At 49.9% G+C, this 16,598-nt stretch overlaps 1 protein-coding gene across 3 annotated transcripts in view; it reads right to left on the bottom strand.

Moving 5' to 3' along the window:
- PFKFB3 (6-phosphofructo-2-kinase/fructose-2,6-biphosphatase 3) overlaps positions 1-10,679 on the bottom strand; it is a 70,848-nt gene extending 60,169 nt beyond the window's left edge. For 2 of the 3 annotated variants that reach the window (XM_019738224.3, XM_074325019.2), the window contains exon 1: positions 10,463-10,616. In XM_019738224.3, coding sequence (XP_019593783.1) covers positions 10,463-10,478 — 16 coding nt within the window. In that variant the 5' untranslated portion in view covers positions 10,479-10,616. Of the gene's footprint in view, positions 1-10,462 lie in introns of all 3 variants that reach the window. The other variant, XM_074325018.2, reaches the window with a different exon arrangement.
- Positions 10,680-16,598: the final 5,919 nt, after the last annotated feature.

Below are 16,598 nucleotides of genomic sequence, written 5' to 3'. Positions count from 1 at the left end.
TCGCCAACACTTAATGCTGTCAGACATCCTCATTTCTGCCAACCAAACAGGGGTAGAATTGTTCGCATTGTGGTTTCCATCTGCACTTTTCCTGGTCACTGAAGAGGTTAAATTCCTTCCTTATCTTTACACACTGCCTGATTGTTGAAATGTTTAACCAGTCAGAGATCTAGTTATTTCTAACAGAAGCCAGGGAAAAGAACTAGGCCGCAAAGGAAAAAGGACTGTCTCCTTGCTCCATACAGTTGGTTCTTCCGTAGAATGGATTATGATTTTACTGTCATGCTGTATATTATTGCTATGCATTCCAAAAATGAATTTGTTTAAGTTTTATAAGGTTAAGAAATCAATTTCTTATAAAGCAGTAGTGACATGACGTTTTGCTTCACTCAAATGGCTTTAAATGAAAAGCTTTCTAAAATCCAGGGTCTGCACAGAACATGATTTCAGCTTAAAGTGGATTCCATTTTTTCGTTCTCAGTTTATATCTGGGAAATGATGTAATGACAGCAAACATGACTGATAGTAAAGTGGATACTGACTCATTTTTATTGTAAAGGGATGACATTCGAGTTTTGTCCACAGAAACCAGGCAGTCTGCAGGTTCAGGCTCCTCTACCGTGTTTCTCCGAAAATAAGACCTCACCGGAAAATAAGCCCTAGCATGATTTTTCAGGATGACATCCCCTGAACATAAGCCCCAATGCATCTTTTGGAGCAAAAATTAATATAAGACCCGCTCTTATTTTCGGGGAAACACGGTACTGTTATTATGAGTCAGTAAGTTGATGACAGAAGAATTCTTGTTTTGATTTTCTAATATGTGAGTGGACAGAATTGCTTTGAAACATAGCTTCCACAGTTTTAAGTCTATAGCCTAGGGCCATAAAATGAAGTTGGGCTCTTTTTGTTGTTCAAACATTAATGAGGTTTTAAATTTCCCCAAAATGAGGCCATCTAGCTGTAATCAAGCCCCTGGCACGGGGCTTGGCTGGAGGGAGACAGGGTGAAAACCAGCCTGGTTTGCCTGGGACTGAGAAGGCACTGGGTCTCATGACTTCTCATGCTAAGACAGGGAAATCCCGGGCAAACCAGGTCAAGTTGGTCGCCCTGTTTGGAGGCTAACTTGGTCAGCGTGTAGCTGGGCTGAATTTGTTCAGGAAGCCTTCCTGGACTGAGGTTTTCCCCCTCCCCCACAATGGAGCCCCTCACAGTTTAAGAAAACTGCGGAACAGACAGAAGTGTAACTGGCCCCTGGGTACTACTGACAGGGAAACATCAGCAGCGTAGCAGGCCTACTAAATGCTTCCCTACCGGCTTGGAAAATACCTGTGCTCAGTGTCTATATGTAAACCTCATCAAAACTTGACGAATCCCTTAGGTGTGGCAATAATCACCAACCCTGACTCTGAAAGCCAGTTTCTTCTTAAAAGAAGCATCCGTCAGGCAGTTGGCCCAGAGCATTACGCATCTTTCTAGATGGCTGCTTGCTAAGTCCCAATCCTTTTGAACCATGGACAGAAACAACTGCAGAGACGTCTGCTGCTACTCTTGTGGTAAGTTATTCAGCGCTGTTGCATAGCTGAACTGAATTGGCAACCGCCCCTGTGCTGGTGGTGCAGCTCTGAAAACACAGTGGGGGCTGTCGGTGCATCTCCCCATGTCAGCCAGAAGGCAGTTAGGACTCATCCACGACTCACTCTTCCTCTTCCCCAACATCCAGCCTAGAGTCCTGCTGTCCCTCACTCCCAAATCTCCTCAGAATCCAGCCACGTACCACCACCTGCCCTCCACCACCCTGACCTAAGCAAGAATCGCCGCTTCTCCATAGACCTGGTCCCCCTGCCTCACCCTTGTCACCCGAGAAGCATTCCCAGAAGGGCAGCCACATGCTGTGTGCATGGGTTCTAGTACAGTTAACTCAGACCACGCGCCCGCTAAAGCCCCCTCAGGGCTTCCCCTCCACTCTGAGTAAGAGGCAAAGCCTTACGAGCTTCGATCTCCATGACCCTTTCCAGCCTTTCGGAAACTTGCCCCACACTCACTCTGCTCCACTCTCCCTGGCCGCCAGGCTCCTCCCGCAGAGGTCACAGCCGCCGCACCTCCACTGCCCCTGCTGGAGCGCTTGCCTAAGGTCACACAGCCCACTCCACTCCCTTCTGTCCTTCATCTCTCAGCGACCATCCTATGTCACAGTCCCCCCACCCCCATTCTGCCTCCTCTTTCCTGTCTGACTTTTCTCGACAGCACTGTACCCATCAGGCACACTGTTTATTGCCCATCTGCCCCCATTAGAATGTAAGCTCCATGAAGGCAGGCGTTTCTGTCTGTTTCGTTCCAGGCTGCAGCCCCAGCACCTCACCCACACCTGGTCCACTAGGCAATGAACCACCATGTGATTGAAGGGCTTGTGGAAGCGACTGAAGTAACAATACAGGCTTGGGTAGGTACCAGCAGACAGACGCAGCCAGCTGGCTTCCAATTGTGTTTCTTGCCTTTTCCACCAAATTTCCTCACCTACTGAGTCTATAACCTTCCCTTTCTTCGTGTTCCCATAATGTTTATCTTGTGAATGTCTCCAGAGAAATGTGGTATTTGCAAATGGCTGGTTGTTATGGGGCCTCCATCTTTCATCCAGATTCACTGCTTCCTCCCGTGTCTGCCTGGCTCAGGAAGCCCCCACAGAGAGGGTGGCCTCCTCTATAGAGTGCCTGCCAGCAGAAGCCCGAATCAGCCACATCTTGCTGGAGACCCTAAATCACACCCGGAACCCTAGCTGCAAGGGAATCTGAGAAATGCAGTTAACAGCTTCCCAGACTCTGCAGTACAAGCTGTTGCACTAGAATAGTATCTTCAGGGTTGTGGGTTACTCCCCCGTTAGTGGCCTGGAAATCAATTTATTGGAAACAGATCAGAATTATTTTTTAATGAAATGGAATAGATTAGAAAATATCGGAGCATACTGTATATTTTAAGGATAAGTAGTTTTTCATGAAAATTTCTGTCCAGTCCTTAACCCAGCACTATTAAACCTGAATTTCTGGTACATCAGCCTTTTTTAAAAGCTCCCCAGTTAACCCAAATGTGTGGCCAGGAATAAGAGCCACCGGCATCTGGTTTTGTTCTTTTGTTCTTAGAGTTCTTCTGTACCCGTTGTGCAGGGCCAGCCTCTGGCCACGCCAACAGTCACGTGGCTGCAGTGCTACAGGCCCGACTTTCACTAGAGTCTGTCTGCATCAAAATGCATCTTTCTCTTGGCCATGCTCTTTCTCGTTCTCTCTTCCTGCCTTGAAGCCCACACTTCCTTGGGGACACCTTTGTAAGCTCACCACCCAACTGAATGATGAAACCTTATTCTTCCTGTGACTGGACTGGCCCATGTCGCCAAGCTTCCTGGATGAGTTCAGCTGCCTCAGGGAGGGGTTCCTGAATCTAATCGCTGGGGTTCAGTCTGTCAAGCAGACAGGCAAAATACCAAAGCAATTCGGGCCTAAGAAAGAACCAGTTGTTTCCTCAAAAGCACCAGTGCAGCTGAGCACCCTGCACCTGAAGGGAGGAAAGCCAGGACAAGGGGCCACACCTTGGGAACGCCTGCTTGGTTTTCCTCTGGCAGTTGACACCAGTCAGGAGAAGTGCGCTTGCTGAACTGTCATATCAGATGCCTTCCGGAGCAACAGCTGGAGGGGCTGCTTGTGGACAGGGCAGGATAGCCACAAACCCATTCGCTCTTCAGACATCCCCAGCCTGGCCCCTGACCAGAGCTTTGGCCATATCCGGGGTGAGGCGCCCTTGAGTCCCTGGATACAAGATGCAGCCAGGAGCCGTAGGCGCTGTCACGAAGAGGGGCCACTCCACCCTGAGTCCCCTCTGACAGTTGTCCCCTCCACTGGCCTAGTCACCAGGAGGAAATACGGAACTGTTCTTCTGCAGGTTGCAAAATGATGAGCAATTTTTGTGTTCTTTATGGTTTTTGCATTTTCCAAATGGCTTACAATTGAACATATTATTCAAAACACTAGGGCTTCCAATTAGTGAAATAAATTAATTAAGTCTCTTCCCCCAGCCTGCTGTGAAAGTGCACAACACAATCACTCTTTCCTGAGCTTTTGTACCAGAGGATCTGCCACTGTAGATCCTCCCGTGCAGAAGCTCAGGAAAGCGTGATTGTGATTACTGTAGGCTCTGGGGAGACAAGCAGAGTTCTTAGCCCTGGAGCGACCTGAAGGAACCGCAGACACGTGATTACGATGGCCTGACCTCAGAGACAGAGAGTTCCAGGCTGGCTTCACCAGACAGAAAGGCAATGCGCCCGTCCACGGACGGTGCAGCCCCACGCTGACTTCCTTTGGGCACACGTTTCAGACTGAAGTGGAAGCTGTGGGAGCAGAGACCAGAGAATGCAGGGCCATGACTTCTTCATTTGCCACTTGCCTGAAAACGTAGGCTTTCACCTGGAGATGCTGGGAGAGACAGGAGGCCAGGGTGCCCAGGACAAGGCACAGAGGGGTCCTTCTGCCTCCTGCAGCCCGCTTAGCCTAGAAGCTGGGGAGACCCCGTGTGTCGCGACAAGCATCCAAGTGACCGGAAAGCATCGATCTCTGAGAGTTGGGCGGACTCTCAGTTCACCCCCTTCTTTTACAGATGGGTGAACTGAGGCCAAGTGCTCTTGTCGCTTACATGAGATCACCCAGCCAGGTACTGACACAGCTGGACTTGTCACTACCTGGTCTCTGAGCTCCCAGGCCAATGTTTTCTATATATTCCATTCCTAAAGAGGGGTGCGTTCTGTCACTCCTCAGATGCTTCATCCAGCTTTCATGTCACCACGTCTACTGCCTATGGTACCTGCCAGGGCTGCTCTCAGAACTGTCCCAACAAAGGATTAATAAATACTTAGAGACTAACTGATCTGTAAATATGGCCGCATTCCTGCGGAATGAGTGGTCTCCCGTGAAATCGCCTGGGAGCTACCGTATTGGGGGCTGGCAGATGCTAGACAAGACCTGGGCTCTTACATTACATGAGACCACAACGCCTACAGAACAGCAGACAGGGGTGAGGGCTGGGGGCACTCCTGAGGCCCCTTCTTGTCCTTTCCCTGCCCCACTACCCTTTTGTAACTTCTTCTCCCCTTGTTCATTTTATCCAGCTTTCATCATAAATACAATTGAAAAGGACATGGGAGGACAGGCCTTCTTTACAGCCCAAGGTGCTGTTTCCATATCTCCTGGGGATCAGCTGTTGATAAGAGACCCCTCCCTGCCCTCAGGGAGGTCCAGGCAGCCTGAAGCTAAAGGAAAGACGCATAATTCACTGCAGAGGACAGAGGACAGGGATGGATGGTTGAACAGCAAAGATCTATAATTCCTGAGCACTTACGAGCATCTGCAAGTAGAAAGCCTACCTGCTACCTGCATGAGACACCCCCACCCCCAGGTCTGAATTAACCAACCTGCAGACTACACTTATGCTCATGGCACCTGTTGCTATTTTTATTGTTGTTGTTTAGAATGTGGTATTTCCCAAGAAGTACCAAAATGGTGACTTTAGTAAAAAGTTAAAAATGTGTCCACCTTGCTTACATTCATGGCTTGGTATTGTCTTTATTTTAAATTTATACGTGGGGAGAAGACCATAATCTTTCAGCGATTAGGGTTTCCTGATGTCTTGATTTGGCTCTGCCACTACCCATTCCAGAGGAAATTGGAGTTTTTGACAAGTTAACCAAGCACAAGAATTTGTGGAGCAGTCGCTACCACCAGGCCTATAGAAGTATAGACATAGACCCTCCCCCAAAGAGCAGACAAATGAACGCCCAGGAAGCATTTTAAGGACAAGTTCAAAACTCTGGTTATGGGACAGGATATACCTGCAAAGCCCCATCTGCATAAAGTAGATGGAAAGGGAGGCAGCAAAGACTTGACCTTGAGCAGGGTCTAAGGAATGACCAGAAGTGCACACGTGCAGTGCGGGCCCACGTGAATGCACGTGTAAATGGAGTGAGAAGGACGGTAGACACGCGGGAAGGTGCGGCCGGGTCCCAGGAGAGAAGAGGACGTAGGAGGGAATCAACAGGTACAAGAACACAGGATGGCCCAGGCCGGCCGCTGCTGGACGCTGAGGGACACGCCTGAGCAGCAGAGCATGGGAACACGTAGGAAGGGCTCAGCTCAGTGATAAAAGGCCTGTAAAGACATTGTCAGCTGACAACTCACTAAATAAACCACGAAGGGGCAACCTGGAGACGGAAGGCCCATGACTGGAAGCTGAGCTGGCTCAGCCTGGTGGGCTGTGCTTCCCAAAGCCAGTGTCACTCAGCTCCCTTCCCGTCAGGAACAGAGTTCTGCAATGGCCTGGGAGCCCCATGCTCATCCAGTAAGTTGGTTGGCCCGTGGATGCAGACACCCAGAGAGGAGGGCGGTGCCAACATGGCATAGGAGCTCAGGAAAGGAAGCAAAGAACCAAGGACCAGCCCAGCTCCTCCTGGAGAGTGTCCTTTCAGGATGGGCTCTTTGCACTCGCACTGGGGAGAGAAAGGAAGGAGACGTCCTCGATTTGGGGTCCCAAAATGCTGATCTATCTGCCAGTGAGTTCTGTCGCAAGCAGCTGACCCACAGGAATTCCAAAGCCGTAGCTTCCCCTGCGATGGCGTAACTTGTTTTTCCTGATATTCCTTGGGCAGCCCTGGTACCTAGCGCCCAGCAGGGCACTGATGAGCTCACCGTGCAGCTGTGGCCTGACATCTGGCTGGCCTGTCATCTCCACGACACCTGACAGGGGTGATATGCTCAGCACCTGACAGCAGTGCCCTGGGGCCACCTCAATAGACACAGAAGGCCACCTGTTCTCTCTTGTGCAGGCCCAGCCTTCGTCTCTCAAAGACTGACGTGCGTCAGGCAGCTAAGTCTGTCTCTTGGTTCTAATGGGAAAGAAGTCGCTGGTTCCTGATGAGAAACATCATCCTACATGGTTTCTGCCTGACATACATCATATGTCATCATAGCATAGATCGCATCATACATCATGTTGTATCATATGCTATCATTCCCTGTGCTGGAAAGGCAGAATACAGAGGTAAAAGTCCCCGCTGGTTAGCACACAACTTAATGAGGGAACTCAGGCAAGTGACACAACCTCTTTAAGCCTCACTTCCTTTATGTTTACAGAAATAATAACAGCAGGCCCCTCGGGAGGTAGTGGTGGGGATAAATGAACACAGTAAGGCACTGAGCACAGCAGCCAGGACTCGGAAGGCGTTCGGGAAGTGTTACTTTGGTATCTTATTGTCCTTTACTTTTAGAACCTCCACCCACTCGTCCACTGTCCCTTCTGAAGGTGGGGATGTGCAAGGATTCTTGGGACACGGTTGTCTGAAGACATTTTTATAGGCTTCTCAACCCCAAAGGGACATGAAGAATTTAGTCAAGACCCCAGTTCCTGAGCAGAACCACAGCCACATTACCTGAAAAACCACTCATCTACCCAATTTTTAAAGCTCTCCTGTCTTACAGGTAGAACTACCTCAGCCTCCCTTCATAGCTGGTTTCCAGCTTTAATCACTCCGTTCGTAAGCTTCCTCCCAGGGTCTAGTTTTTCCTGCCCCCTTCGGTTCTCACAAATTTTCTTCATGTTTCAGGCAAGGACATTTCCTGCTCCTTACACAAACCAATCTCCAAACCTACTTCTTCCGGCAGCTCGGCCAAGGACCCAGCTCTGTTCCCCCACTGCAGCCACCTTCACCCTGAAACCAGCCAAGAAGAGACGTGAGCGTGAACGCAGTCTCACATTTCAATCCCACCTGCCAGCTGGGAAGGTCATTGCCAGCTGCTGCCCCAGCCAGTCTCAGCCACCACCATTCATTCCATTCATGCTGTGACATTATCATAGCCCTGTGGACCATGATGGAGAGGCAGCAAGGTCTAACTACGAGGCAGGAACTGCCAAGTCTATCTTATTAGCTCAGCACCTCACGTGTGCCTGGGGCATAGCCAGCCACTCAATCTAGAGGATGAACTTGGCCCCTCACCCTTTGAAGCCTGGGGTAGTAATGCCCAGGGCTCTGCACTATCTCTTGGGGTTTCCTAGACCCTGCCCAAACCTTTGTGATAATCCCTTTATTAAATTCTTCGCAACTTGCCCAATATGAGTGTACCAAGTGTTTCTCCCAGGCCCCTGACTGAGCTGCTCCCAAAGTCTTACTTGTCAAGACACAGAAACACAGCATGGGAAGGGAATTAGCAGTCAATTAACCTTCTAGAAGGTTAGCTAGGAGTCCTCCATCTGGCTTCTCTTTTTTGGGGGTGGAGAAGGCAAAGTCTTTTCATTTCCTATTTTTTAATTACTTTTTTGAATAGTTCATATATTCAGATGGTTCGTAATTCAAAAAAAAAAAAAAAAAAAATCTAAAAGCCTATATACACTGAAGTCTCCAGGATCTGGCAGTGGAAGGAATGGGGTACTGTTGCACACCCCCTCCTCTCACAGGCAGACTTTTCACCTCCAGATGGCATCTCATCATGACATTAAACAAACCCTGTCTCCCTGTAATCTCCACTCGTGCTTACTTCTAAATAGGAGATCACAGCTCAGTGACGTGAGGAACTTCTGTCTTAGACTCCAAGCCCTCCAGGGTCACCGTCACGAAGCCGAGTTCTCTTCAGATTAAAAAAACAAACAACAAAGCTTCACACGGTTGGCAGTGTGCACATGTTTTGTCCTGTGCGAGGTAATAATTGCACTAAAATATGCTGTCATAGAGTGAAATCTTCATGTGGAAAGACCTTTTAGCTACCCGCTTGTTTAACCCTGGCTGCATCAGGCTCCCCTGAGCACTGTGACAAGTAAACAGATGGCTTTCCTTTGAGGAGTTTGCCACCAGAGACCACAAGGACACAGTCGACAGGGGAAGTGACCAACTTAGCACAGAAATCACCATTCATACTGCAGCTAAATGAGGTCAGGTGGGGCTCTGAGAACCTCCAGAGACAAGGTGGCCATGTTATATACGGAAAAGAGGAGACATTGAGGACAGTGACCGTGGGACTAAACGTCATTAGCTGCCTGACTGAACACCGCACAGAACTCATTGTTCCCTGTTCCTTGCTGTCTCCTTCCTTCTCACCATTCCCAATGGGACAGGGCGTGCCACCACCCCCTTCACAGCCAGGAGATCTAATGGCATCTTAGCAACCTCTGCGTAAGGGACAAAGTCCCATAGGGTGTCATAGGCAACCCTGGGTAGCATTAACCTGACAATCAATCTGAATTACGAGAGAAGTGAAGAGAGGGCAAGAAAGGTGGGGTGGAGGGAGCCGGGAGAAAGCAAATAGCACGGCCCCAGGTCCCCCAGAGTCAGGGCTACCTCTCAGTTAGTTCTCAGTCAGTTGTACCCAGGTGGGGGTGTGGAAGCCTTGGGTCTTGGCTGACAATGGGTCACCAGAGCCCAAGCCTCTCTCAACACCAATAGGAAAAGCAAAGGAGTCTGGTAGCTCTCATTGGAAAGTAAACTTGAGTCTCCCTCCCTGTCCTATACTCTCTCCTGAGGGCGCCCTAGAGTCCTCGCCCAGTTCTGCAGGGCCTTGGGGGCCCCAAGGCCTCCAGCACAATGCCCATCAAATGGAGCCAAGCACAGCAGCAACCCCTTTCCAGGCAGGGGGCCATAGGATCATCTGGGACTTTCTGGCAGGCCTTGCACACCCAGCACGCCGGGCACAGGAGAAAGCGCCAGTGAAATGCCTAAATGCGAGGAGGCAGGTCACCTAGGGAGCGCCTGCAGGTGGGCTAGGTGGGGCGCTCCATGCAGGGTGCCAGGTACGCGGAGGAGGGCCTTGCCGGGGGTGGGGTAGGGGGCCCCTCCCTACCGGTTTGCTTTCCTGTGCATTGTTTCACCAGTCCCCACACAGCCGGCCCTATTTTGGCGCCCATTTTGCCAATGAAGAAACTGAGTCTCCAAGGGGGTTAAATGACTTCCCAAGGATCAAAGGTGGGAAAGGGCCGGGACCGGACTCGCGCTCCGCTTTGCCTTCCACAGCAGCGTGCCCCGAGCCCTGCAGCCCCCGCCCAGACTCCGCCTGCCATCGGAGTGCGCAGCCGGGCTCCGAGCTGCAAAGCTCCCGCCACCGCAGAACCCCAGATGGCCCGTCCGCCGGGGAAACGCTATTCCACCTGCACCTCGGAATTTGAATGCAGCGCGACTGGGGGGGTCAAAATGCCGCGACTGGCTCCTCGCGCGCTGCGCATCCGCTCCCGCACAAGGTGTCAGCCGGCGCGTGGCCCGAGGGGAGATGCAGGGCCTGAGGGGAACCCGGAACCGGGGGCGGGGTAGTTCGGGGCCCAGAAGGGCAGGGCTGGCCCTGAGGGGACAACGCGGCGCCCAGTCTCAGCACTGCGCGGGCTCCGCACCTGGCCCGCGCAGGTCTCCGGGCCCCGCACCCAGCTCGTTCCGGGCGGGGACCCCGCCTACCTTTCCTGAAGGGCATCGCGGAGGGGCGCTCCCTGCAGAGCTGCTCCGGGACACTGAGGCCGGGAGATGTCCAAGGGCCAGCTCGCGACTCGGGGGCGCCTGAGAGCGCCAGGCGCAGGGCAAGGGAGGAGGAAAAGGACAAATTTGGGCAAAACCCGGGCGCGTCACCTAGGGAGGGAGGAAGCAGGCGAGGAGGGCGGCGGGGCGGGCCCTCGCGGAAACCGCTTAACCCTGCGCTCCCCGCCCCGCCCCCGCGCCCAGCAGCCTCCCCCGCCCGGAGCTGAGACCTGCCTCTCCTCACACCAATGACCGACCGCCTAGCATGCTCCTCCCGGGCAGGAAGAAAACCAGCTCCCCGGTCAACTCCTTCGGGCTTTTCGGGGACATCATCCTGGAATGATTTAAGAAACGTTATCCCATTTTTATCTTTATGTCCTCAGGCGCATAGGTTGGGCACAGGGGACTCATCAAATGGCTGCTTGGCTTGAATTGAAATTGTATCAGGTCTGGAGGGAGTCGCCCCCTAAAAGCACAGCTCTGAAAGCAATCCTGGCCACTCTCATCCAAAATCCTTCCTACTCCTGCTCCTGCCCAGCTTTCTTTTTCTCCCCAGCACTCATCACCTATGAGGAACTTTCTGTTTTTCTGTTTTGTTCACTGCTGTTTCCCTGGAACCTTGAGCAGTATCTCACACACAGGTCAATACGTGTCAATAATAATAATAATAATAATGACTTAAGGAACTGAAACTCAGAGAAATGGGGGAGGGAGATCATCCCTCCCATTCCTGCTTATTTTGCCTCTGTCAAGACCAGCACCTGAGAAAATGTTTTATTATTTGGTGGGCTCAAATGTCTCAAAGACAGGTCACCTTTCCAGTCAGGTAAAAGTTAATCCGTGTGAAAAGTGCTGTTTTATATTGCAATTTAAAGAAGTATGTTGGGAACAATCTTCTGATCTAATATTTAAAGCACCCACACAGAGAGCAATTGGCCCACTTGCAGTGTACAGAAAAAAGCCATCCAGGTGAGCTGAAATGTTGGAGCCAATGAGTTATTTTTTTTTTAATTATTTCTTAATCAGAATCAGCCTGCTAGCTTTTATGGGTAATAGTTCAAACTCCTTCCCCACTTTCAAAGGGAGAAGATGCCTGGGAGAAGGAAGTAATTGTTGGGTCAGACAGCATGTCATTTAGCTTGGGAACACAGCCCCGGGAGAGCCTTCTCGAAAGATGCTGTTGCATTAGCCTGGCTGGAGACCACAGTGGTGAGTGAGGAGGCTTCAGATCCTGTGCCAGGACCCTGTGAGTGTGGGTGTCAGACTGTGTGAGAGGAGCAGGAAGTAAGGGACATTGGGGAAGTTCCAAGTCATAGGAGAGATGGTCCCCGCCCTCTGCCCTTTCCCCTGCCATAACCACAATGCCAGGTGGACATGCACTTTATTCACAGATCTAATTACCATGGAAGTGGACAGTTTTTATTTATCTAAGACTACAGAAAGTGCTCAAGGCTGCACATCTCACTTTACAAGCTGCGAATGTAGTGAAGCCGGAGGACATGCCCTTTGAGGTGGACGGGCCTTTCTTCCTTCTAGTTGGCACCTTTACTGCTCTATGGACTCACCTGGCTGATTGTGACACAGTAAAAAAAAAAAAATACATTTGGTCTTTGTCCCAGGTTCGTGGCACAAGACTCCTAAAATCCTTAGATTCTTTGGAGTGATAAGGGAGTTTTTGCATGCTAATGAGATGACTGTCTAGATGGCTTCAGGATGGGGGTGGTGGCCAGAAAGACCAAGGCTCAATGAGGGGGTTGGAACTTTCAGGCTGCCTCCCTTCCCCCAGTGTCCAGGGAGAGGAGAAGGTCTGGAGACTGAGTTCAGTAAATGGTCAATGATTTAATCAATCTTGCCTGTGTAATGAGACCTCATGAAAACTCCTAAATGACAGTTAGGAGAGCTTCTGGTTGTTGAACTCATGAAGGTGCTGGGAGGGTGGTGAGTTCAGAAGACCTGGAAGCTCTGGGCACCTCTACCTTCTTACCTTGCCTTCTGCGTCTCTTCCACTTGGCTATTCCTGAGTTGTCTCTTCTATAATAAACTGATAATAGCACGTAAAGCACTCTTAGTTAATTACTGAACCTGAAAGGGAGGAAATGGTGGGAACCCCTGACTTTGGAGCCAAGTTGGACAGAAGAGTGGGTACCCTGGGCACCCAGTACTTGCAACTGGCATGTGAAGTGGGGGTAGTCTTCTGGGACTGAGCTCTTTACCTGTGGAGTCTGTGGTTAACTCCAGGTGGTTAGTGTCAGAATTGAATTGAATTGTGGGATACTGGTTGGTATCAGAGAACTGGTTGTTGGTGTGGAAAAACCCCACACATTTGGTATCAAGTCTTGTAAGGAAAAACATTTCAGATGCATGTGGCCTGCTCACTCCACTTTGAGTCAATCTTGGATAGAATAAGAACAGGGTACTCACTGCTGTCTTGTTTCTGTCCCCAGTTTGGTGAGCAGCCCTCTCAGACTGTTGTTGAATAATCCTGGGAACGTCTTTCACTACCCATCAGAACCAGCTGACAAGAATCAGTGTCAGTGTTTAAAACCTGAGTGTCTGCTTGTTCCTTCCAGAAGGGAGGGGACAGCCCAGGCAGGTGTACCCAAGAGAGAAGAGTGGCAGGGACCAGTGGATTTGCTTAAGCACTGATTCATGGCAGCCAGTACCTGTTGGGGCAGTGGGCTGGGGTAGTGGGACATGACCCTCTGGCTTTCAGATGAGGAGGAAAGATGAGGTCTGACAATTAAGTTCGTGAACTTACCACCATGCACTTACATAGGCAGCACTGTACAAACAGCTCGGTGAGGTTTCATAGCCTTGGTACATCAGTGTCTCACAGCTGTGGTCGTGTTGACATGTGGTGGTGTCTTGCTTAGTGGCGTTCATTATTGTTGTTGTGTGTTTTTGTGTGCCGTTGCAATAATGTCTGAGCTTGAATTAGAGCAACGAACAAACACTAAATTTCTTATTAAACTTGGCAGGAGTGGAAATGAAATCAAGGATATGTTAGTCCAAATTTATGGGGATACAACCAAGAAGAAAACGGCAGTGGGGGGGTGGGAGGTGGGAGATGAGGGTAAGGGGGATCGAATATATAGTGATGGAAGGAGAACTGACTCTGGGTGATGAACACACAATGGGATTTATAGATGATGTAATACAGAATTATACACCTGAAATCTATGTAATTTTACTAACAATTGTCACCCAATAAATTTAATAAAATAAAAATTGAAAAAAAAAAAAAGAAAACGGCAGTGTACAAATGGATTAATTGTTTTTCTGAGGAAAGAGAATGCGTCACTGATGAAGGGAGGTCGGGGCTGACAGTAACAAGCAGGACTGATGAAAACATTGCAAAAATTCATCAAATTATGCATCAAAATCGTCAGCTGACTGTGAGAAGCATAGCAGACCATGTAAACATCCATAGAGAAACAGTTAGGAAAATCTTAACTGAAAATCTTGGCATGAGAAAGGTGTGTGCAAAAATGGTCCCGAAGGAACTCACCAATGAACAAAAGCAAAGGAGAGTCGAAGTTTGCCAAGAACTTTTAGAGAGGCGAGATGATGTTTTGGGCCATGTTATCACTGGTGATGAAACATGGGCGTACCAATACGACCCTGAAAGAAAGCGTGAAAGTGCACAATGAAAGTCAGTCAATTCTCCATGACCAAAAAAGTTCCGTCAGTCCAAAGCAAGAGTCAAAACGATGTTGCTAACCTTTTTTGATATCAGAGGGATTATTCACTATGAATTTGTCCCAACTGGACAAACAATTAACCAAGTTGACTATTTGGAAGTGCTGAAAAGACTGCATGAAAAAGTTAGCAGACCTGAACTTTTCGCCCACAATTCATGGCTCTTACATCATGACAATGCACCAGCTCACACGGCACTGTCTGTGAGGGAGTTTTTAGCCAGTCAACAAATAACTGTATTGGAACACCCTCCCTACTCACCTTATCTGACCCCCAGTGACTTTTTTCTTTACCCGAAGACAAAGGAAATATTGAAAGGAAGACATTTTGACGACATTCAGGACATCAAGGGTAATACGACGACAGCTCTGATGGCCATTCCAGAAAAAGAGTTCCAAAATTGCTTTGAAGGGTGGACTAGGCACTGGTGTGAGTGCATAGCTTCCCAAGGGGAGTATTTCGAAGGTGATCATAGTGACATTCAGCAATGAGGTATGTAGCACTTTTTCTAGGATGAGTTCATGAACTTAATTGTCTGACCTCCATATGAAGCAACTTTGAATTGAGAATATCCTCCCAAGCCCTACCAACAATACAGTGTGAGGCACAGGAGCAAGTCATTTCATCATTATTCACCACACTTTCAGTTGTGTCTGCTGACATTCCTGTTTCATCTAATGGACAAGTAGCACTGTTCCTATCCTGCGGAGCTCTTAGCACATCAGTGTTGTTTTTAAATCCAGCCTAATGACTGGATTCTCCAGGAAACTCCGAGGGTTGCCTAGCCAGGCCCCAGTTTTAGCATGGTCACTGGCAATAGCCTGATCTGGTCACCTGAGGTCCTGAGGACAGAGGTGCTCAAACTTGTGGGCAGGAGCGCAAGCTGGAGGGCTGCTTAAGCAGACCGCTGGGCCTCCGTCCGTTTCTGATTCAGTGAGTCCAGCCAGGGTGAGGCCTGAGAATTGGCATTTCTAGCTAGGTTCCCAGGAGATACAGATGTTGCCGGTTCACCCAGCTGCAGTCTTGGAGAACCAGAGGTAAGTGGACCTCAGCTGTGAGGATGGCAAGGGAGGAACTAGATCAGACTTGGGAGCTTTTATCCAGGTCAGAAGCCATCCTTCTGCCCTGCATCCAGCCTGGCTGAGTGCCTCCCTGCCCAGGCTCTTCGGGCAGGAGTGCCCAGGTTTTCCTACTGCAGGCAGAAAACAGCCCCATTCCCAGATTTCTTTTCTGGTTCGTAGGCTGAAGGCTTTCATGCTTTCTCCAAAGGGAGGGTAACACTCAAAAAGACGAGATCGGACATTCTTTATCCTCAGAAACAGGTTCTTACCACAGCCTTTCCTTAGCCAGCTATTAATATTTAGATATTTGCATTTTCCAGCCTTTCCTCTCTGATGATAGAATGTAAGGCTTTGTCTCCATTGAAGGGACTCCTGGCCAAAGACGGGGGCTGAGAACCTTTTGATGGGGGTCAGGGAACAGGTAGGAAAGAGCGTGTATGAAGGAAGAAGGAAGGAGCACCTGGGGGCAGGGCCCAGGGGGCCCATTACTTGACAGCCCACCCGACCTCTGCCAGACTCCCTGGTGTGGAGAGTCCAGGGCTGTCCCGCTGCCCTGGCCCCCCTGCCTGGCATCCCCCCCCCTCTATGCCACTCACAGTGGTATGATCCGGGTGGTTTAAGCTTCCCAGCCCCCTGGGCTTTGCCCAAGGGCAGACCAACAGACAGCCTTAGGACTGGCAGGGAGCAGGGGTTGTGAGAAGGGACTGGATGAGAACCGCTGCTTTGTCACTTCCTGTGCTGAGGGACATACCCTCTCCAGCCTCAGTATTTTGTCTACAAAATGGGGATAATGCATTCATCATGGATTTCTGCAGGAGCTGATGAAATCACGTTTGCCTGGAGCACAAGTGCTCAATCAAAGGCAGTTGCCCTGAATAGTATTAATATTAGAGCTGGAAGCAGGGAGAGGCTACTTTCAGGGTCCCCTGGTAGTGACTGGGAAGGGTCCCAGAAGAGGAGAAGCAGTGGGAGCACCTGGGGGAAGGGCACAGGGTGGGGGCTGGACCAAGGAGACCCTGGGGCTGAGGTTCAATGTGGCCGAGTGGGGCGACAGAAATCCAGCTCCTTGATTGTGTCTTTTACCAAAATTGTGCGTGTGTGTGTGTGTGTACAGTGTGTGGCTGTGAGAGGCTTAATGATCCACAGTATCAAAGAAAGTTACACACACTCAGAGTAGTTCTGTGGACACGTCTAACAAATCTTGTTTTCTAGATACCATTCTTAGATTAAAGGAACCAGGAAACCTTGCCGGGTGGGAGCAGTAAAGTACAAGATAAGCTCAGGACACCTTGTGAAGCCAGAAAATAAGTAACTATTTT

This window comes from Rhinolophus sinicus, chromosome 1 (genome assembly GCF_057876585.1).
Source record: "Rhinolophus sinicus isolate RSI-liver-muscle chromosome 1, RSI-T2T, whole genome shotgun sequence".
Taxonomy (NCBI): Eukaryota; Metazoa; Chordata; class Mammalia; order Chiroptera; family Rhinolophidae; genus Rhinolophus; species Rhinolophus sinicus.
This window is presented reverse-complemented; position numbering and strand designations above follow the sequence as displayed.